Source organism: Somniosus microcephalus, chromosome 25 (genome assembly GCF_052327205.1).
Source record: "Somniosus microcephalus isolate GS21.2 chromosome 25, FLI_Smic_1.0, whole genome shotgun sequence".
NCBI classification, from domain to species: Eukaryota; Metazoa; Chordata; class Chondrichthyes; order Squaliformes; family Somniosidae; genus Somniosus; species Somniosus microcephalus.
The window spans coordinates 53,151,264-53,174,456 of record NC_141011.1 but is presented as its reverse complement, the minus strand read 5'-3'; the positions used below and the strand labels follow the sequence as shown (position 1 = coordinate 53,174,456).

Here is a 23,193-nt window from a genome sequence, read left to right as displayed (position 1 = left end):
TCGGGCGATTCTGCCCTAGTTAACGTATCACAACCCTTATATACTGGTGTGGTCACTATCGGTATTACAGTATACATGAGCCAATAGATAGTGCCACCCTAAAGTAGTGCTCTTAAAGGCGAACGGTTACATTCTATAGTTCCCTTAAAGGTAAACGGTTACATACACAACAGTAAGAGTTTTTATAGTTATATAAAAAGAAAAAAGGGTGGCTAAAGTAAATGTTGGTTCCTTAGAGGGTGAGACCGGGAAATTAATGGTGGGAAATATGGAGATGGCAAAAACACTGAATGAATATTTTACATCAGTCTTTACAGTAGAAGACACTAAGAATATCCCAACACTGGACAAACAGGGGGCTAAAGGGGGGGGAGGAGCTAAACACGATCAAAATCACTAAGGAAGTGGTACTCGGTAAAATAATGGGACTCAAGGCAAATAAATCACCTGGACCTGATGGCTTACATCCTAGGGTCTTGAGGGAAGTGGTGGTAGGGATTGTGGATGCATTGGTAATAATTTTCCAAAACTCCCTGGACTCGGCAAAGGTCCCGGCAGACTGGAAAACTGCTAATGTAACACCCTTATTTAAAAAGGGCAGTAGACAGAAGGCTGGAAACTATAGACCGGTTAGCCTAACATCTGTGGTAGGTAAAATTTTGGAGTCCATTATTAAGGAGACAGTAACAGGACATTTGGATAATCATAATTTAATAGGACAGTCAGCATGGTTTTATGAAGGGGAAGTCATGTTTGACAAATTTGCTGGAGTTCTTTGAGGAAGTAACGTATAGGGTGGATAAAGGGGAACCAGTGGACGTAGTGTATTTAGACTTCCAAAAGGCATTTGACAAGGTGCCACACAAAAGATTATTGCTTAAGATAAAAAATCACGGGATTGGGGGTAATATTCTGGCATGGATAGAGGATTGGCTATCTAACAGAAGGCAGAGAGTTGGGATAAATGGTTCATTCTCAGACTGGCAATCAGTAACTAGTGGTGTTCCGCAGGGGTCAGTGCTGGGTCCCCAACTCTTTACAATCTATATTAACGATTTGGAGGAGGGGACCGAGTGTAACATATCAAAGTTTGCAGATGATACTAAGATGGGAGGGAAAGTAGTGAGTGAGGAGGACATAAAAAACCTGCAAGGGGACATCGACAGGCTAAGTAAGTGGGCAGAGATTTGGCAGATGGAATACAATACTGGAAAGTGTGAGGTTATGCACTTTGGCAGGAAAAATTGTAGAGCAAGTTATTATCTTAATGGCAAGAAACTGGAAAGTACTGAAGTACAAAGGGATCTGGGGGTCCTGGTGCACGAAACTCAAAAGGTTAGTATGCAGGTGCAGCAAGTGATTAAGAAGGCCAATGGAATGTTGGCTTTCATTGCTAGGGGGATAGAATATAAAAATAGGGAGGTATTGCTTTAGTTGTACAAGGTATTGGTGAGGCCGCACCTGGAATACTGCGTACAGTTTTGGTGTCCATACTTAAGAAAGGACATACTTGCTCTCGAGTCAGTACAAAGAAGGTTCACTCGGTTAATCCCGGGGATGAGGGGATGGACATATGAGGAGAGGTTGAGTAGATTGGGACTCTACTCATTGGAGTTCAGAAGAATGAGAGGCGATCTTATTGAAACATATAAGATTGTGAAGGGGTCGGATCGGGTGGATGCAGGGAAGATGTTCCCGATGATGGGTGAAACTAGAACTAGGGGGCATAGTCTTAGAATAAGGGGCTGCTCTTTCAAAACTGAGGTGAGGAGGAACTACTTCACTCAGAGGGTGGTAGGTCCATGGAATATGCTGCCCCAAAAAGCTGTAGAAGCTACATCATTACATAAATTTAAAACAGAAATAGACAGTTTCCTAGAAGTAAAGGGAATTAAGGGTTACAGGGAGCGGGCAGGAATTTGGACATGAGTCTAGGTTCGGATCGGTCATGGCCCTGTGGGTAGCGGAGCGGGCCCAGGGGCCGTGTAGCCTGATCCTGCTCCTATTTCGTGTGTCTAATTCTGTTAGATTCAGGAGATGGTTCTGTGATAGTGGATTAGCGGTTAGGATCAGATCAGCCATGATCTTATTGAATGGCGGAGCAGGCTCGAGGGGCCGATTGGCCTACTCCTCCTCCTGTTTCTTATGTTCTTATGTCTTATGTTCTTATAGTCTGAACCTTTAGACCCAATTAAGCATCTTGTAGAATTCGGCTATCTTTAACTTTAGTTGAAGGTGAACGTCTGGGGAATATGCCTGATCTGGGGTAGCCCAAAAAGGGCTAGGACTAGTAATTATCCCTTCAAGCCATGATCTCATTAAATGGCGGAACAGGCTCGAGGGGCTGAATGGCCTACTCCTGCTCCTATCTTCTATGTTTCTATTACCTCCCGTCTTATAATTCCAGAATTGACTTGAACCCCTCTCTCTAGAACCTCAGATAGTGAGCGTGGGATTGATGGGCCTTCAATAATCACAAAACTAGAAGTTATAGACTTAAACAAGTTGGCTTTTAATCACTAAGATCAGAGCTAACATCTCAACACGCCGACTGGTTCACAGGAATGAGTCATACAGATCCTGGGATCTTTATGTAAGAGAAGTCAGGGGCGGAGCCAAGAGCCAAGACCTGGAACCTCCCAGGTTAGTCGGGAAAGAGGAAGTGAAACTATACAGTGGGGGAGGGTAATATACATGAGTGCAAAACGAATACAGGATCAAGACAAACAGATTTCATTACAGGGATCATTCTCAAAAGACCAGCCCAACTTCTCTTTGCAACTTCTGTTTGGCTCTCCCCTCCACCGTCTGTGTGGGCAAGCCCTTGGGGTGTCACTTTTATTCTCTTTTTAGGGGTGGGCCTGAGGCCAAGTTATTGACAAGACCATTTAACCTAGAGGTTCCTCTAAAACCTCATCACCCAATGGAGCGTCGAGTTCTTTGTCTCAATTCTTGGATGAAAGCCCTCCTCAAAAGGGAGTCTCATTATCTCATCCAATTTATCTTTCTTGTTTTTATATTTTGATGGTTCCTCCATTGGAATTCGTCTTATCTCTCTTGACTCTATCCTCTTTAACCCAGCAAGTACAAGGCCCGGCCCTGTCCCTCTTAATCATGGCCCCAGCCAGAGCTGTCGCACTTTAGCCAGTCGCTATCTCACCTTCATCTAGCAAATGGCCCATTCTAAGATGGATACTTAGCCTCCTCAAATTCCTTTCATTCTATGTCTTTTCCTAATTAACTTTTAATTATCTTCGCAAGCAGTTCTGCTCAACAAACTCCAAATTCAATTGTAGAGATTATAATAGTTATTAGTAATAATGGCAGAAACATAGGCTGGGCCTTCACTGGCCAAATTAAAGATACATTAACAAAGTCAAAACCCTAACTTACAAACAACAGATAACTAGCCTGGCAGGACCATCCTATGGGCCCCCGTGTGGAATGTTTATGTTTCACCTAATCTAACTGATTAAAAAGACTGTCTCAAATTCTAATGCAAGCTTTCCAGGAAAAGAAAACTTATCATTTAAACACAGTATTATTCGTGTAGCCATATACAGTTTTAGACACCCCTAGTTTCTAAAATGGAGGAGCCTATTTCCATCTGTACGGGTGATCAAACTGTCCGCAGTTTTCTTGCAAGTTGTCGCCCCGGTTTCTAAACACACCCTTTTATAATACAAAAGATCCAAACCCGTGACAATAGATTGACGCAAACCCTTCCTCTTTTGATTGTACCATCGTAATCTCATCTTTCTGCCATTCTGTTCGATTTCAAACCATACAATACAATACAATACAAATCGCTTTATTGGCATGATAAGGTACATCTTATGTTGCCAAAGCATCAAAATACATTTATGGTTGAACACATAATATAATACAATACAATACAATACAATACACCATACAATACAAAAAAGAAATGTCTTCATCCTGTTTGATATTCGACCATTAAGACACAAAGAAATGTCTTGATTAGACACTTTGCTTATCATCAGTTTGAAAGGTTAGTGAATGGGTTTCAATCCAACGACAATCCTGGCATTAACATTTCCAAAAGATGAGGGAGCCGTTCCAGACTTGGTGGAACCAATTGTAAGTCTAGTTAACAGCTGGACCAAAGCGTTTCACTGGACAGCATAGTCAGTTGAATTTACACAAACACATGCCATTGTGTGGTTTGATTGTTCCAGCCACTTTCTTGGTTAGCATATTCATGAAGTAAAAAAAGTTGTGTCTGTGGTTCTTATGCTGTTTCGACCAATCCTCTCTTGCTACGTCAACGTAAATGTTGGTGTGACCAGCACACACAACACAGCCAGAACAAACATAGACCGAAGTGGTCACCTATTTCTGGTATCTGCATTATCTTTGTCAGGTGGTGAATTCATTCCTGAGCAACTTTGGCTCCCTATTCCTGAATCAGAAGTATCCCCTAAAGAAGAAAAATACAGAAATGTCACTTTAGAATTACTGTTCATCTTTGTGAAATGATAATACAAACTAAATGAAGAGTCTGAAGACCAAAACATATAGAAAAAAAAATAATTAAGTAGTGAAATGGAACCAATTTGCACGTGGCTGGACAGGCATGAAGCAATGAAGCTATTGGCCACGTACACTTGAAATGACAACACTTGAGTCATTGTTGGTGATTAGCAGTTACACTTATTGATCAATGAGTTTATCGTATTTCAGAGTCAACCGAATCGGAAAATAAATTCTGTTAATATCTAATCATGATTGCTGGAGATAAAATATAATTTAAAAAGTTTTTACATTAACCTGTAAGTTGTTCTTCAGAACATGTAAATGTGTCTTTAAGGGAACAGTGCACGGTTATACTAACATACCATGCTGTTTAATGATGGGTAAGGGGCTCTGCCCCATGATTCCCAGTGAGGGAAGCCCCCAACTGGGGGAAGATGATAAACAGAGGTGTTGGATTTCCCCCAAAGAGACCTGGAAGCACAATGAAACGTGTGTCTCCGTGTTTTCCTGCAGAGGCCTAGGAATACGACAGGGAAAGGTGCTATTACGTGGAGTTGGAGGGGAGGATAATGCAGGCAAGAAAAGTAACTTAATGAAACAGGCAAAAATCGTGAAGACGTCTCAGTGTAAGAAATAAGAATCATGTACTTAAGCAGAACAAGGGATTGAAAAGATGAACATTCACTGTTAACTCAACTAATTGTAAATATTCTAAAGAAAAAGGTAAAGAATACCGGCCAACATATATTATTCCATCTCAGTGCCTATTATCTGAGTCAGAAGGACATGGGTTCAAGCCCTACTCCAGAGGCTTGAGCACATCATCGAGACTGACCCATCAGTGCAGTACTGAGGGAATCCTGCACTTTCAGAGGTGCTGTCATTCAGGTGAGAGGTTAAACCAAGGTGCTGTCTGCCCTCTCGGGTGAAGAAAAAGACCCCATACCACTATTCTAATTAGAGCAGGGGAATTCTTCCAGTGCCCTGGCTAATATTTATCCCTCATCCAAAAATCACTAAAACAGATTATCTGATCATTATCTCATTTCTCTTTGTGGGACCTTGCTGTGCACAAATTAGATTTCATGTTTCCCTCCATTCTGACAGTGACTGCAGCTCAAAAGTATTTAATTGGCAGGGAAGCGCTTTGAGACATCCTGAGATTGTGAAAGGCGCTATATAAATGCAAGTACTTTCTTTTTCTCTATTGTGAATGCCCAATTTTGACATTAGTCAACAAGTAAACATGAATTTTAAGAGAGTTTTCATAGTTTTCCTCCCTTTCTGTCTCAGTTACAGGTTGCCATGGTGCCCGAGTTAGCTCAAAATCACTCTTCTTCTTCTTACTTGAGTGAAGAATATCCAACAAAGGTAGTCTCTTGCAATGCCACTTCTGTTTGATCTGCAGAAGGTGAAACTACATGGAGATCATAATCATAAAATGTGCCAAAAACAATGCCGAGTTAATGCACTGTAGGCTCCAGTACTGAGTCACATCGATCCAGAACTTCCCACGTTTGATTTTAAGTCTGTACTTAGCTGACCTTAGATGGGACAACAGTGGGATTTACAAATGGCCTCAGTATTTCTCCTCCTCTCACCACTGTGCATTAACCCTACAAGAAAGTGTGCACAGGGGAGGGAGAAGCTTGGGTGCAGCCCTTGGCCCAGAAATTCGGGTCTCCACGGGTGTGTACGCACGGGGTACACAGCTGTGGGCCCGATGGAAGTGCCGGTTTCCTGCATGCACTGCGCATGCGCGGGAAACCGGCACTTCTGTTCCCCTGAACGAAGAGATTCAGAGGTCGAATGCGTGCGCGGGGGAGGATGCGCGTGCGCATCAAACTTAGGTTTTTTTTTAATACAGGTTTTCACGCGAGGGTAAGCCTGCATTATTTACACCTGCGGGAAGCCCCCGACCCGAATTTCTGGGCCATTATGTTATCACTGCCCTCCACCAGTGGAACAGCCTGTCAACAATCACTGGCTTGCACATGAAAAGTGGACATTTGGACAAGGCACAGACGTGTTGCAGGCACTGGTGCAACTGTATCCCAACACGAGTCACCATCCACGGGAGAGGAGAACAGACAAGGGGAAAAACTGAGGGAAAATATAGAAACAGTACAAATATTGGAGAGAGATGCACTGTACCTGCTGTCTGGTGTTGCAGAGAGCTTCCTGTAGTTTGGTTGCTGTTTGGATTTGCAGTACCTTCCCAGGTTTCTGGCATAGGTGTGCGTTCAACATGTAGGCTATTTTGCTCCATCCCATGTTCTTGCATTGAAAATAATGGTTCGCTTGTCGGAGTTCGACATTCTGACTGTGACAATGAATATAACAGGATATTTGTTCTATGATGCGCTGTATTGACTGTCATTGTTAGCTTAGGTGTCAACACAGTCACGTCCTCTTATTACTTCTGGATAGCAGAAACAACTTGAAGTTGCTCTTTTCCATAGCAAGTTGTCTTCTCTAATCACCTTCCATGGCGCCCTCCATCCTCATCTCAGACACCAAATGTTGCCCCAGAACTATGCTCCACCTCTCACCATTCATATCAGGGTCTTAACCTACCCACAACACTAAAATTATACTGGTCAATGTCACAAATGAAATCTTATATGAATTCAACCGTGGCTTACTGTCCATACTCTTCCTCATCGACCCCTCCACCGTGGAGTACTGCATCCTTCTCAAACTGCTCTCCCCCACAGTTCACCTCTTCGATACTGCTTTCTCCTGGTCCCACTTCTACACATCACACCATAGACATTACAGTGTCTCAAATAGTTTCACCTCCCGTTCCCTCAAGGTCGCCTCTGGAATCTATCCTTGGCCTCTTCATCGTTTACATTCTACCCCTTGTTGATGTTATCCTGAAGTGCAGGGCCAACTTGTACATGTCTGCTGATGACACCCAGCTCTATCTGGCCACCCCTGTCATTGACTGCACTTGGCTGATAGGCATTGGCTCAGATGAGCCAAAATTTCCTCCAGCTTTAGGTCAGCAAAAGCGAAGCCATTTCCTTCAGTTCCCACAAGCATCTACACACCTCATTCCTTGACTCTGCCTCCCTTCCAACCTCCCACTTCATGCTTAGCTCAGGGTGTGGAACCTTGGCATATTGTATCGACCCTGAGCTCAGCTTCCTCCCCATATTCAATCTGTCACCAATATCATTTTCTTTCATTTCTACGTACTGCCCGTCGTTGCCTCTACTTCTCCTTTTGGCTGCCGAGATTTTAATCCACACTTTTATTATTAAACAGCTTGATTTCTCCAACATTCTCCTTACCATTTCCCTGCTTTTACCTTTTACAAGTCATCCAGAAAGCCTTGGCTTGTGTCCTCACTGAGCTCCACTGGATTCCAGTGTCCCTGAGAATCAACTTTGAAATTCTCATCCTCACCTGCAACTCTCTCCAAGTTCTTGTCCCTCATGGCCCCCAATTTTCAGCCATATTTCCTGCAAGTGCCCTATGGTCCTTCCAACATCAGCCTCCTTCTCAGTCATCGCTTCCTCCCTTCATCATTCGCGACCTTCCCCCACTCTGTGGAACTCTCTCCCTCAGGATCGCCTTACGTCACCAACCTCGCTGCTTTAAAGAATCTGCTAAGACCCTCGACTGTGCTTTTACCCATTCCTGACCTCTCTATCTTCCTTTTTTCTCCCCTGCCTCTGCTTGATGCCCACTTACTCTCCACCGCCCTGTAAAGTGCTGTGAAAGATCTCAATATGTAATGAGTGCTGTAGGAATGTAGGTTGTTTTGATATACTGAATGTGAATAAAAGACAGCTCCATCGGTCCCACATTCAAAACTAATCTGCTGTCTAATGAAAGGGAGTCATTTATTTGTTAATGTGTTCAAAAGTACTTTGGTAAGGAGTTACTGCTGCATTAATGCATTAATCCTAGAAGTAAAGGGTTATGGGGAACGGGCAGGAATTTGGACATGAGTCTAGGTTCGGATCGGTCATGGCCCTGTGGGTAGCGGAGCGGGCCCAGGGGCCATGTAGCCTGACCCTGCTCCTATTTCGTGTATCTAATTCTGTTAGATTCAGGAGATGGTTCAGTGATAGTAGATTGGCGGTTAGGATCAGATCAGCCATGATCTTATTGAATGGCGGAGCAGGCTCGAGGGGCCGATTGGCCTACTCCTGCTCCTATTTCTTATGTTCTTATGTTCTAAGAGAAAACCATCTACAAGGGTGCAACTTGCACTTAAGAACATAAGAAATAGGTGCAGGAGTAGGCCATACGGCCCCTCGAGTCTGCTCTGTCATTCAATAACATCACGGCTGAACTTTGACATAAACTCCACTTTCCCACCCAATCCCCATATCCCTTGATTTCCTTAGTACCCAAAATTCTATTGATCTCAGTCTAGATTATACTCATCGACTGAGCATCCACAGCCCTCTGGGGTAGAGAATTCCAAAGAGTCAGTGAAGAAATTGCTCCTCCGCTCAGTCCTAAATGGCCGACCCCTTATCCTGAGACTATGCCCCCTAGTTCTAGACTCCAGCCAGGGGAAACAGTCTCTCAGCATCTACCCTGTCCAGCCCGCTAAAGAATGTTACACATTTCAATGAGATCATTTCTCATTCTTCTAAGCTCCAGACAATAAACTTCTTATATTGCAATATGTTTGTGGAATGTTTTGAACTTTTAAGTTTGCAGAAAATACAATTTTACACACGACTGTGTAACAACGGTGAAATATATATATTTACCTTTTCTTTAGCCCTTGCTTTCTCAGCATCTGTCACTAAAAGAAAAATATAAGTAAATTAATAGAAGGAATGTGCTGTTAACTCGATTTACTCATGTTTTTGCTCTACTTTTGCCAGTGGTTTATTAAATGTGAAAATAGCAGGTGTTCTTGTCAACAAATGACACATTGGCCTCAATATTAACCCCCTCGCCCAGCAAGAATGGTGCGTGACAGGGGTTAAAATTAGGCCGAGACAATTTTCCCCCCAAAAATATACAATACAACATGGCACTCAATTTACAGACAAATTGCAATACATTTTCATTACGCATTTCAATACTTGTTAAAATAGATTACAATACAATCCACAGATCATATTATATATGGCATAGCACAGATGAATGCAGTACATGGTACTCAGTCATAGATTTATACAGCACAGAAAGAGGCCCTTCGGCCCATCGTGTCCACGCCAGCGATCAAGACCTACCTATTCTAATTCCATTTTCCAGCACTTGGTCCGTAGCCTTGTATGCTATGGCATTTCAAGTGCTCATCTAAATGCTTCTTGAATGTTGTGAGGGTTCCTGCCTCTACCACCCTTTCAGGCAGTGAGTTCCAGATTCCAACCACCCTCTCGGTGAAAAAGTTTTTCCTCAAATCCCATCTAAACCTCCTGCCCCTTACCTTGAAACTATGCCCCCTGGTTAATGACCCCTCTACTAAGGGGAAAAGTTTTTTTCTATCTACCCTATCTATGCCCCTCATAATTTTGTACACCTCAATCAGGTCCCCCCTCAGCCTTCTCTGCTCTAAGGAAAACAACCCCAGCCTGTCCAGTCTCTCTTCATAGCTGAAGCGCTCCAGCCCAGGTAACATCCTGGTGAATCTCCTCTGCACCCTCTCCAATGCAATCACATCCTTCCTATAGTGTGGCGACCAGAACTGCACACCGTATTCCAGCTGTGGCCTAACTAGCATTTTGTACAGCTCCATCATAACCTCCCTGCTCTTATATTCTATGCCTCGGCTAATGAAGGCAAGTATCCCATATGCCTTTTTAACCACCTTATCTACCCGTCCTGCTGCCTTCAGGGATCTATGTACATGCACACCAGGGTCCCTCTGATCCTCTGTCCTTCCTAGGGTCCTACCATTCATTGTGTATTCCCTTGCCTTGTTAGTCCTCCCAAAATGCACCGCCTCACACTTTTCAGGGTTAAATTCCATTTGCCACGGTTCTGCCCATCTGACCAACCCGTCTATATCGTCCTGTAGCCTGAGGCTTCCCTCCTCGCTATTTACCATTCCACCAATTTTCGTGTCATCTGCAAACTTACTGATCATACCTCCTACATTCATATCTAAATCATTAATGTACACTACAAACAGCAAAGGACCCAGCACCGATCCCTGTGGTACACCACTGGACACAGGCTTCCAGTCACAAAAACAACCTTCGACCATCACCCTCTGCCTCCTGCCACTAAGCCAATTTTGGATCCAATGTGCCAAATTGCCCTGGATCCCATGGGCTCTTACCTTCTTGACCAGTCTCCCATGCAGGACTTTGTCAAAAGCCTTACTGAAGTTCATTGAGCCATTTCTGCATCATACAGCCCGAGGGGGTTTTTTATACTGGTTCCAGCCCCTCGGTGTACACTGGTGGGAGGGCCTTAAACTCTGGCCCTTTCCCATCGTGGCAGCGGTGGCACCAATCTTTAGTGCGTCCCTCAGCATGTACTCCTGGATCGGTCGTGGACAACCCCTTACTCTGGAAGACCAGCAAGTTTCGGGCGTCTTTCACCGAGTTGATGATCTTCCAGCAGCAGTTGATCTTGGTCTCAGTGTGCGTCCCTGGGAACAGTCCATAGAGCACAGAGTCCTGTGTTACGGAGCTGCTCGGGATGAAGCTCGACAAAGACCACTGCATCTCTTTCCAGACCTTCTTTGCAAAGGCACATTCCAGAAGGAGATGGATGACGGTCTCGTCCCAACCGCAGCCGCCTCGAGGACAGCGTGCGGTGGAGCAGAGACGCCAGGAGTGCATGAAGGATCTGACGGGGAGGGCCCTTCTCACCACCAGCCAAGCTATGTCTTGGTGTTTGTTTGTAAGTTCTGGCGATGAGGCATTCTGCCAAATCACTTCGACAGTCTGCTCGGGGAACCGTCCGACAGGATCCACCATCTCCTTTTTCCGTAGGGCCTCCAAGACGTTACGTGCTGACCATTGCTTTATGGCCTTGTGGTCAAAGGTGTTTCCCTGTACAAACTTTTCCACGAAGGACAGGTGGTCCGGCACGGTCCAACTGAATGGAGCGTTCCACGGCAGCGTGGCCAGACCCATCCTTCGCAACACCAGGGACAGATAGAACCTCAGCACGTAGTGACACTTGGGGCTGGAGTTTCATTGAGGAGGCATAACTACAACTTGGGTTGTAGTCCCGCCTCCATCGAGTTGCGGCCAACCCACGCGATTTTCACTTGATTGACCTTGTTGAGCCTGCCCAGCGGGCTCAGCAGGCCAATTAAGGGCAACCCAGTGACAGGCAACAGGTCACAGATTGACATTTCATCTGTCAAAAGCTTTTGACAGATGAAATATCAGCGTTTGACAGCTGTTTGAAGCTGTGACACACTGACAATCTGTACTCTAAGTTAATTCCTTCCTCTCAGGCTGATTTAGAGATCTCTCCAGAACAGAAAGCTGAATGTTGCAACTTTTGACAGCTCGCGGCCATTCTGCTTTCTGTGCCGGTGAGATGAGGGACTCCCGAGACCTGAAAGAAGGAAGGCTGTAAAGGTAAGTAAAACTTCTTTAAACACTTTATACACACCAAACACACTTACCTCTGAACTCATGCACCCATCACTCACCTGAACCCTCCCAGCCCGACGGCCCGCCTCGCTAACTTGGCGTGGTTTGGAGCCGTCGGGAATCCCACACTTCAGCAATAAAAATAGGGATTAGGCTAAAAACTGTGTTAACTACCTGTTAACAGGCAGTTAATTGGCACCAATCCCCTTCCCGCCTCGGGGAGGCGTGTCCCAGCACAGGTCGGGTATCCGCCTCCTTTGAAACTGGCATGGAGGCGGGATGGGTTCGTGCCCCCTGATTTCGAGATTTTAACGCCCCACACGCCTCCAATCCCGCCTCCACGGCCCAATGAAAATCCTGCCCTTGGTGTTTGCGTACCGAGGGTCTGTGCACAGATTAATGCAGCCGCACACAAAGGTGGCCATCAGGATGAGGGCGACGTTGGGTACGTTCTTTCCCCCTTTCTCTGGAGATTTGTACACCGTGTCCCTCCGGACACGGTCCATTTTTCATCTCCAGATAAAGTGGAAGACGTCTCGGGTGACTGCAGCGGCACAGGGTCGGGGTATGGGCCACACCTGCGCCACGTACAGCAACACCAACAGCACCTCGCACCTGATGACCAGGTTCTTGCCCACGATCGACAGGGAGCGCTGCTCCCACATTCCCAGTTTCTGTCTTACCATGGCGATATGCTCCTCACAGTTTTTGGTGCACGCCCCCGCCGCTCTGAACCATATTCCCAGCACCTTCAGGTAATCTGACCTGACGGTGAAAGGGACAAAGGATCGGTCGGCCCAATTCCCAAAGAACATGGCCTCGCTTTTGCTACGACTAACTTTCGCTCCCGAGGCCAGTTCAAACTGGTCGCAGATGCTCAGCAGTCTGCGGACCGACAGTGGATCCGAGCAAAAGACGGCGACGTCGTCCATCTACAGGGAGGCTTTAACCTGAGTGCCTCCGCTGCCTGGGATCGTCACCCCCTCTTATGGCCGAGTCCCTCCTGATGGACTCGGCAAAAGGTTCGATACAACACACGAACAAGACAGAGAGAGGACAGCCTTGCCTGACTCCAGATTTGATCGGAAAGCTTTCTGATTCCCACCCGTTGATTAGAACTGCGCTACTGATGTCTGTGTAGAGAAGTTAGATCCAATTGCGGATTCCCTTCCCAAAGCCCATTTTGGAGAGCACGTCCATCGTGTATGTGTGCGATATTCTGTCGAAAGCCTTCTCCTGGACCAAGCTGATTAAGCAGGTGTCCACCCTCCTGTCTCGCACGTAGGCGATCGTCTCCCTGAGTAGCGCGAGGCTATCAGAGATCTTCCTGCCGGGTACGGCGCAGGTCTGATCCGGGTGGATCACCAGCTTCAGTGCAGACTTGACCCTGTTGGCTCCTCTACATTGGGGAGACCAAACGCAGATTGGGTGACCGCTTTGCAGAACACCTCCGTTCAGTCTGTAAGGGTGACCCCGAGCTTCCGGTCGCCTGTCACTTTAATTCACCGCTCCATTCCCACTCAGACCTCACCGTCCTCGGATCTTGCATTGTTCCACAGAAGCTCAGCGTAAGCTCGAGGAACAGCACCTCATCTTTCGACTAGGCACTTTACAGGCTTCTGGACTCAACACAGTGTTCAACAATTTCAGATCTTAACCTGGCCCCTGTCATATATATATTTTTTATCCACACTTTTGGTTTGTGCCTTCTGTTCTTCTCTCCCACATGGCAGCTGTCTTTCATTCTGCCAGCACAATTTACACTTTATCTCGAGCCATCCTTTGTTTCTTAACCTGTCCCATTACCATCTCCTTTTGCCTTAAATATCTCTTAATGTCTCTTAACCTCTCCTGCCTTCTATCCTATCACAGACCTTCCCTTTTGTTCTTTCATTCCCTCCCCCCTTTCCCAGCCCCTACACTTGCTTAAAAATCCATTCCATTTCCTTCTTTTTGTGCGCAGTTTTGGTCACCTTATCTGAGGAAGGATGTTCTTGCCATGGAAGGAGTGCAGCGAAGATTCACCAGGCTGATACCTGGGATGGCAGGAATGATGTATGAGGAGAGATTGGGTCGATTGGGCTTATACTCGCTGGAGTTTAGAAGAATGAGAGGGGATCTCATCGAAACTTATAAAATTCTAACAGGACTGGACAGACTAGATGCTGGAAGGATGTTCCCGATGGTCGGGGAGTCCAGAACCAGGGGTCACAGTCTAAGGATAAGGGGTAAGCCATTTAGGACTGAGATGAGGAGGAATTTCTTCACCCAGAGAGTGGTGAACCTGTGGAATTCTCTACCACAGAAGGCAGTAGAGGCCAATTCATTAAATATATTCAAGAAGGAGTTGGATATATTTCTTAAGGCTAAAGGGATCAAGGGATATGGGGAGAAGGCAGGTACAGGGTACTGAATTTGGATGATCAGCCATGATCTTATTGAATGGCGGAGCAGGCTCGAGGGGCCAAATGGCCTACTCCTGCTCCTATCTTCTATCTTTCTATGTTTCCAGTTCTGATGAAAGGTCATCGACCTGAAACGTTAACTGTTTCTCTCTACACAGATGCTGCCTGACCTGCTGAGTATCTCCTGCATTTTCTGTGTTTATTTGACCCTGTTGGCGATGACCTTGGACAGAATCTTGTAGTCTACATTAAGCAGCGAAATGGGCTGCCAATTTCTGATTTCTTCCCTCTCCCCTTCTGCTTGTAGATGAGGGTGATGCCTTTCCTCATCGATTCTGACATGCTGCCGGCCAGAAGCATACCCCCGTACACTTCCAGCAGGTCTGGGCCAATCCATTCCCACAGAGACGAATACAACTCGACCGGTAAGCCGTCGCTTCCGGGAGTTTTACTCGTCTCGAAGGACCGGACGGCTTCTGTCAGCTCGTCCAGAGACAGCGGGTGATCCAGACTCCCGCTTGCTGTCGTCTAACACCTCCGAGATAGATGACGGGAAAGACTGGGAGGCTGCGCTGTCTGTGGGCTTCGTGTCGTACAGCCCGGCATAAAAGGATTTGCTGATCCTTCGTATGTCAGGCTGCGAGGACGTCACCGAGCCGTCTTCTTCCTTCAGGCTGTGGATCACAGAGCTCCCTCTGTGTACCTTTTGGAAGAAGAAACGTGAGCACGTCTCATCCTGCTCCACGGAGCAGACTCTGGAGCGGAAGATGATCTTGGAGGACTCTGAGGCAAAGAGCGAGGCTTGCTGGCTCTTCACCTCGGAGTTCCTCCCCGACATCGACCCCCATCGACTGCAGCAGGAGCAGATTCTGCATGCTTTTCTGGAGTCAGGACAACTTACCGGCCCAGAGGCCACATCGTTCCTGCCCGGCGCCATTTACTCTTCGCCGAGGCTCCCACTACAGGCAGGCGGGGCCTACTTTAAATTCAAGAGTCCCAGCCCGACGATGTCATCAAGCGGTGAAGGGATAAACAAAAAGTGAAGGGAGGGGGCAGGGCTCCCGCACAGCCTGCAGCCCGACAGCAGAACCAAGGCGGGAGGCGCCGACTGGCCAGAAGAGGCCAAGGTAAGTCTCAAAGAAATACTTCGTCAGAACTCCTTGTGGATTAGGAGGATCAGGAGTGCTTCCCCTCAGGCTCCGCAAGGAGTCCTTGGGCCTTCCCCAGGCTAGGCCCGGCCTCCGAGCGATCGCTGTGGAACTCCAGCCTCTTCTACACTCTCCAATGGCATCTGCACCCCACAATCGCCTCCAGACCCTTCCCTTCCTCCCACCAGCTGCCGGGTACTGTTCCCATGGTTTCCCAGCTGTGGCCTCCTGCCACCAGATTTCCGTTCCCGTCCGCCCCGCCGGCCAGGCACTGGATCTCGCCGGGTATCGGGCGGGACTCCGGGAACTTTTAAGTTAATGAGGCCCCGCTGCTTAGATCAGCAGGACCTCCACATCCCTGGATCTCTGGGTGCGCTGCCCGCTTTGGGGCTCGTGAGTACCATTCCCGCCACTACCTCCATCTGCACTTTAAGTTGAGCCCAATTAAACAGAACAACCACCAAACTGAGACCTTTATGTACAGAGGGGGCAATGGTCACCTAACCCACATGGCCCAAGTTTAATACAAGATTAAAGCAACAGTGTCACAGTTGTTTGACGGCAGTATACACTGCTGGAAAAAAGGATTATTCGCAATCTGACTGAAAAAAACACTAATATAGAAAACCATACTGGAGCAGGAAGATGCACACAGTAAATCAATCGAATCACACACCTGTATGTTGTTTATGCTTTCTCTTCTTCCAAATTAAAACAGCAATCAGAATCAAAGCCCCAATCACAATGAGAACAACCACCAGTATAACTGTCAGATTAGGCTTCTTTTCACACTCCACATCTCTCATAGAGCTCCCTGGTTTGACCTGATTTTGATCGAGTTCTTCACATCTGGTGAAAATGCAGAAAAATAATCAGCACAAACTTCTACAATAATTGCTACCCGGTGCCAGGGTAAAGGACATCTCCTCCGGGCTGGAGAATAACTTGGTGGGGAGGGGGAGGATCCAGTTGTCATGGTCCACTTAGGTACCAACGACATAGGTAGGACAAAGAAAGAGGTTCTGCTGAGAGAGTTTGAGCAGCTAGGGACTAAATTAAAAAGCAGAACCACAAAGGTCATAATCTCTGGATTATTACCAGAGCCACGAGCAAATTGGCATAGGAGAAATTTCTTCACTCGGAGGGTGGTGAACCTGTGGAATTCAGAAGGCTGTGGAGGCCAAGTCACTGAATATATTTAAGAAGGCGATAGATAGATTTCTAGACACAAAGGCATCAAGGGGTATGGGGAGAGAGCGGGAATATGGCATTGAGATAGAGAATCAGCTGTGATCATGTTGAATGGCGGAGCAGGCTCGAAGGGCCGAATGGCCTACTCCTGCTCCTATTTTTCTATGTTTCTAAGTATAATTATAACAAATCTGTTACAATTAATCTGTTATTGAAATCTCACTCTAAGCCCAGTAGAGTTTGAGTTAAACCCACTATTTACAGGAAATGATGGACGGCTGATCCATTTTATTTAACCAAAATAAATATTGGTTAGGACACCGGGAAGAACTGCCCTGCTCCTCTTCAAAATAGTGCCAGGGGATCTTTTACTTCCAGCTCAGTTTAACATCTCCCTCAGTACTGCACTGGAGTGTCAGCCTGGATTTCTGGAGTGGGACTTGAACCCACAACCTACTGACTCAGGTGCAATGCTTCCACTGAGCCACGGCTGACACCTGCTAAAACTATTTTAAATAAACTATTTTCATTTTCAAGTAGCTTCAGGAGGGATAAGGATGAGTTATTATTGAAACAAAGGGGTCGATTTTCGTGGAGCCGTCAGGCGGGGTTTCAGGCGTGTGGGGGGGAAAATCCCGATTTTGGGGGTCCCGACACCATCCCGCCCAAAACCCCGCTCCATGCAACTTTCAGAGGCAGCGGGTACCCGCCCCGCACTGGGACCCGCCGACCCCAGGCGGGAAGGGATTAGTGCCAATTAACTGCCTGTTAACAGGTAGTTAACAGGCAGTTTTTAGCCTAATCCCTATTTTGAGGGGTTTCGTGTGGGTTTCCCAATGGCTCCAAACCACGCCAGGTTAGAGCAGGCAGGCCGTCGGGTTGAAGGAGTTGGAGGGGTCGCGATGTCGGCACTCAGGTGAGTGATGGGTGCATGAGTGCAAAGGTAAGTGTGTTTGGTGTGTCTAAAGTGTGTAAAGAACTTTTACTTACCTGTACTTACCTTCACAGCCTTTCTTCCTGTAGCCGTCGGGAGCCCATCACTCAGCCGGCACTTAAAGCTGAACGGCTGCGGTCTGTGAAAAGTGACAGCCTTCAGCTTTGAGTGCCGATGTGAGTTCTAACTGAGTCTGTGCAGAAGGACTCATGTCAGAACTCAGACTGTCAGTGTTTCACAGCTTGAAACAGCTGTGAAACACTGATATTTCATCTGTCAAGAACTCTTAACAGATGAAATTGCAGTCTGTGGCGTCACCTGTTGCCGGGTGGCCCTTACTTGGCCTGCTGAGCCCGCTGGGCGGGCTCAACAAGGTCAATCAAGGGAAAATCACACGGATTGGCCGGACGTCAATGTGGGCGGGACTAAAACCCGAAAGTTGTAGTCCCGCCTTCTTCCCGACAGCGTCGGGAAAATCGACCCCAAAATCTTAGGGCTGAGCTCTGCTGAAGGATCACACTGAAATGTTAACTTTTCTTTTCCTCTCTGCTGATCAATCTGTCGTGCACTTCAGATATTTTCTGTTTCTAAACCTTAAAATACATGAGGCCAGAAATGCCTGCTGGTGATAATACCAGACAAGCACAAAATGAGTTTGTATGGCATTCGTGTATCAGGCTGGAGGAAGTTAGAGATAGGGAGGGGCGAGGCCATGGAAGGATTTGAAAACAAGGATGAGAATTTTAAAATTCAGGCGTTGCTGGAGCGGGAGCCAATGTAGGCCAACGAGCACAGGGGTGATGGGTGAACGGGACTTGGTCCGTGTTAAAATACAGGCAGCGGAGTTTTGGATGACCTCAGGTTTATGTAGGGTGGAAGATGGGAGCCCGGCCAGAAGTGCATTGGAACACTTATCTAGAGGTAACAAAGGCGTGGATGAGGGTTTCAGCGGCTGAGCTGAGGCAAGGACGGAGCCGGGCGATGTTACGGAGGTGGAAGTAGGCAGTCTTGGTGATGGAGTAGATATGTGGTCTGAAGCTCATCTCAGGGTCAAACACAACACCAAATTTGTGAGCAATCTGGTCCAGCCTCAGACAATTGCCAGGGAGAGGGATGGAATCGGTGCCCAAGGAATGGAGTTTGTAATGGGGACAGAAGACAATGGCTGGTTTTCACAATATTTAGTTCGAGGAAATTTCTGCTCATCCAGTATTGGATGTCGGACAAGCAGTGTGACAAATCAGAGAGAGTGGAGGTGTCGAGTGGTGGTAGTGAGGTAGAGCTGAGTGTCGTCAGCGTTTATGTGGAACCTGACGTGATTTCGGAAGATGTCACCAAGGGGCAGAATGTAAATGAGAAATAGAAGGTGGCCAAGGATAGATCCTTGGGGAACTCCAGAGGTAACGGTGCGGGAAGAGAAGCCAATGCAGGTGATTCTCTGGCTACGATTGGATAGATAAGAATAGAAGCAGGCGAGGGCAGTCACACCCAGCTGGACGACAGAGGAGTGGCGTTGGAGGACGGTGTGGTTAACCGTGTCGAAGGCTGCAGAAAGGTTGAGATGAATGAGGAGGTATAGTTTACCATGGTCACAGTCACATAGAATGTCATTTGTGACTTTAATATGGGCCGTTTCAGCACTGTGGCGGATACCTGACTGGAGAGACTCAAACATGGAATTGCAGGAAAGATGGGTACGAATTTGGGAGGTGACAACAAGGACTTTGGAGAGGAATGGGAGGTTGGAGATGGGGCAGTAGTTTGCAAGGATAGACGGGTCAAAGGTGGGTTTTTTGAGAGGGTTGATGGTGGCAGATTTGAAGGGGAGAGGGACAGTACCTGAGGAGAGGGAACTGTTAACAACATCAGCTAACATGGGACCAGGAAGGAAAGTTGGGTGGTCAGCAGTTTAGTGGGATATGGTCAAGGGAGGAGGAGGTGGGTCTCATGTACAAGATGAGCTTGGAGAGGGCATGAGGGGAGATAGGAGAGAAACTAAAGATGCAAGTTCAGGGCTAGGGCAGGGGGTGGGGGGGGGGGGGACCTTAGAGGAAGTTTGGTCTGGTGGGCTAAGGAAAGGGAGGGAAGGGGGATTTGGGATATAGGGAGGAAGATCCAGACAGTAGGGCTGAGGCTACTGAAAGCTCTGCCACCAAGGGTGAGGCAAAATCGGGAGATACATCATGGACATAGAGATGTCAGCATTCAGACAGCAGTTTTATTTATGATCAAAAAAGTGAAGCAGATCAGACACATGGTGGGGGGGGGGGGAAATTTAACATTCTGACACGCTGTGAGCGGGAGGGAGGGACCAGTAGCACGTGGGAAACCAGGTTGTGTGTGACGTCACTGACAGGTTCCCCACCTGGAAGTTAGCCTGATTGACAGGCTGGCTTCCAGTCGGGTGGGGAACGCTGGAGAAGAGGCTGTAGCCCCAGGGCGGTGCGAGCCCGGACAGCGGGGGAGTCTGATCCTTTACCCTGGGGGGACGATGGTGGGGAAGCTTGCAGGACTGGGGAAGCACTCCCGCTCCTCCCGGCCCAGAAGGAGTGCTCCCCGAGGCCGTGCTCGCCTCGCGGCAGCTGCCAAGATTCCTGAGGCCCAGGAACCCCGGCCGGCCATAGTTAAACCTACAAAGCAGGTTAAATCCAAGGCGGCTAGTCTCATTATCATATTTAAAGTGCCAACCTGCCTCCTGGGACCGGGTTGGCTGGCCGCACCCCTGTCCCACCTCTGTTAAAACTGGAAGTGGGCAGGTTGGAATCGTGATTCAGATTTTTAACACTTCAACCGTCCACAAAACCCCCAACCCATCCATTTTTGGGGGTTAAAGTCCCCCCATGCATTTTAAACTGACTTTTTCAACTGTGTGCCAAACTGTTAACATCACACAAGAAAAATTGGCTAGTTATTCCTGTTATGCAGAGTGTGAATTACAGGAAGAACTTGGTAAGGCACCTCCTGTACTGAGAAGACTCAACAAGTGGAGTTGATCAAAATTGATGCAAGTCACTGTGCTACAACCCATTTGGATAAATAAGTTACTGTATGTTTGCCAATTATAGCATCTGTACAATGCAAGTTAAAAATTCTGGTTTCCTTGAGGTACTTACTTAGTCCAAACCTTACATGCCTCAGTTAATGAAGCATTGCTTGAATATGTTCCAGGAGGGCACATCTCACACACAGTATCTTTGAAATGTGTTCCTGAAAAATAAATGCATCAATGTCAATACTAGATCATTGGAACTGAGTTTACATTACTAAGGGCTGTTTGAAACATAGCTCCCGTTGCTGTTTTATGTACTACAGTCTGCTTCTGATAATTTTACTTTTTGCACTAAAACCATTCATGTTTAAAATAGGACAAAATTTGCTAACCATTTTGTATTACCATTATTGTCAATTACAAAGTTGCCACATACAATATGTTAAGCACCCCGTGTATTTTGGGAAGAAACAGGTGTTCACTCAGTAGTTGGTACATTGTTTAGATGCAATTATCTTGTATACTTAATTACCCCTAACCAGTGTTGGTTTACAGCTTGCACTACTCAGCAATGACTACAAACATGTTCAATAAGTAAATAGTGCCTCGTTAAGGTCCAATTATCTTGTGTACTTAATCCCCTCTAAGTGGCCTGGGGTTGCAGTTTGCACTGCTCAGCCCACTAAGAGTTAGGGACTCTATTACTCCTGGAGGAATTTGGGGTATAGGAAGGGATATTCAGGCAGTAGGGCTGAGGCTACTAAAACTTCTGCCACCAATGGTAGGGCACAAGGAGGGAGAGTTGCTCAGGAGGCCAGAGTCAGAGGATTGTCGGGTGCAGGAGAGGATCTGTGGCTGGAGGAGGTTGCAGAGGTAGGAAAGTGTAAAGCCACGGAGGGATTTGAAGATGAGGCTAATCATTTTAAATTGAATGTATTATGTAGCAGGGAACGAGTGTAGGCCAATGAGCAGAGGAGATTATGGAACTTGGTGTGGACAGGAATGTGGGCAGCCATGTTTTGGCAAATTGGAGTTTTGGGCAATAAAAGGCAAGCAATGATTTGGGCAACGGGGTACAAAATGGTTGGCGGGATGAATTAGCGCGCCTGAAGAGAGAGGCCCAAAGACCGGCTTAAATTTATCCACGGGCCTCATTGGAATATATCTGGCGAGCTGCAGGCGGCAATTGGCTGCCCCAATGCAGCTCGCCGGTCTGGGAGCAAGCTCCCTCTAGTCTTATCGAATTTGATCAGTTTCCCTAGTCCTGCCCACAATTAAATATAGCAGGCCAGTCAAGGGTCAAATGGCGCTTTAGGGGCGAGTATTTGGCAATCGGCCTTCGTGTCCCATTTTCCATCCTCTGGAGCGGGTACCCCACCCCATTTTGGGGGGTATGGCAGAGAAAAGGAAATCCACTGCCAGGCAGTATTTAGCTATGAAACGCATGGTAATCCAACACCATACCTTTTTCTTTAACTCCTTCACCTGGAGGGCACATTTTGTGTTTTCTGCCCGTCTCACAGCTTCTGTCTGTGCAGTAATATCCCTCTCTGCACTCGCACACTGTATTTTGTACATTGATACATTGCTGTTTAATTTGAAGTCCCAGCTCTATAAGGAAAAAACATTAATGAGGTACAAGTAGAATCAATATGTACTACTTTCTAATTCACTTCATACCTTCTTAAGGAGGTAGAGAATGGATACAAAACATGAAATAGCAGAAGCTTTTCTTTTAAGATTCGAATCAAGGGGGTCAATTTTGACTTTTGGGTGACCAACTGGTGGAGCAACAGCCGATCGTCTGTTCTCGCGAAAAAGAGGCGGCCGCGATTTGGAGGCCCCGAACTCATTGACATCGGGCAAGTTGTGATCGTGGAGGGGGTGGGTCCCAGAGTGGCAAAGCTGCTGTCTTGTCCTTGCTTTTTCAGTATCTAGTTCTCATTGGATCTTTCTGGTTTATTTTCATGTTTCATTTTCCCCCTTCCTTTGAAACTACTTTACTTACTTTTTTTCTCAGTGATTCTGAGTGGTTATTTTCTGGCTCACATTTTTCAGTTTATATTAATGTTTCCCTCGGATTCTTGTGTGCTTTTACATTAATCAGTTTTTTAATCATTTGTTCTGAGTGGCTTGGCTTTCACTTACAGAAGTAGAATATAAAAAGAATGGGAAAAATTCCATTTGGCTCATCTGTTGGTGCACTTAACTCCTTTCATGTCTTGTTGGCATTCCTTTCTTACAAATTTGTTGGCAACTAATGAAAATCTTACCCAGTTCTGCAGGAATATAGAAACGGGAGTAGGCCATTCAGCCCTTGAGCCTGTTCAATTAGATCATGGCTCATCTGTTTCTCCACATCCCTTGATAATCAAATGCAGTCTTGAAAATGTTAATTGACCCAGTTTCCACAGCATTTTGGGGGAGACAGTTCCATATTTCCACTACCCTTTTTGTGGGAAAAGTGCTTTGTGATTTCACTCTTAAATGG

The 23,193-nt window shown here is 46.6% G+C and overlaps 1 protein-coding gene across 1 annotated transcript in view; it reads right to left on the bottom strand.

Annotated features, from left to right (window-relative positions):
- Positions 1-3,795: 3,795 nt before the first annotated feature.
- The window catches only part of LOC147100810 (tumor necrosis factor receptor superfamily member 5-like), a 50,096-nt gene continuing 30,698 nt past the window's right edge, over positions 3,796-23,193 (bottom strand). The window contains exons 6-11 of the mRNA XM_085967454.1: positions 22,167-22,313; positions 20,827-20,920; positions 16,265-16,437; positions 9,237-9,271; positions 6,652-6,820; positions 3,796-4,441 (exon numbers count right to left, since the gene is read on the bottom strand). Of these exons, the coding sequence (XP_085823580.1) occupies positions 4,350-4,441; positions 6,652-6,820; positions 9,237-9,271; positions 16,265-16,437; positions 20,827-20,920; positions 22,167-22,313 (710 nt within the window). The 3' untranslated portion in view covers positions 3,796-4,349. The remainder of the gene's footprint in view (positions 4,442-6,651; positions 6,821-9,236; positions 9,272-16,264; positions 16,438-20,826; positions 20,921-22,166; positions 22,314-23,193) is intronic.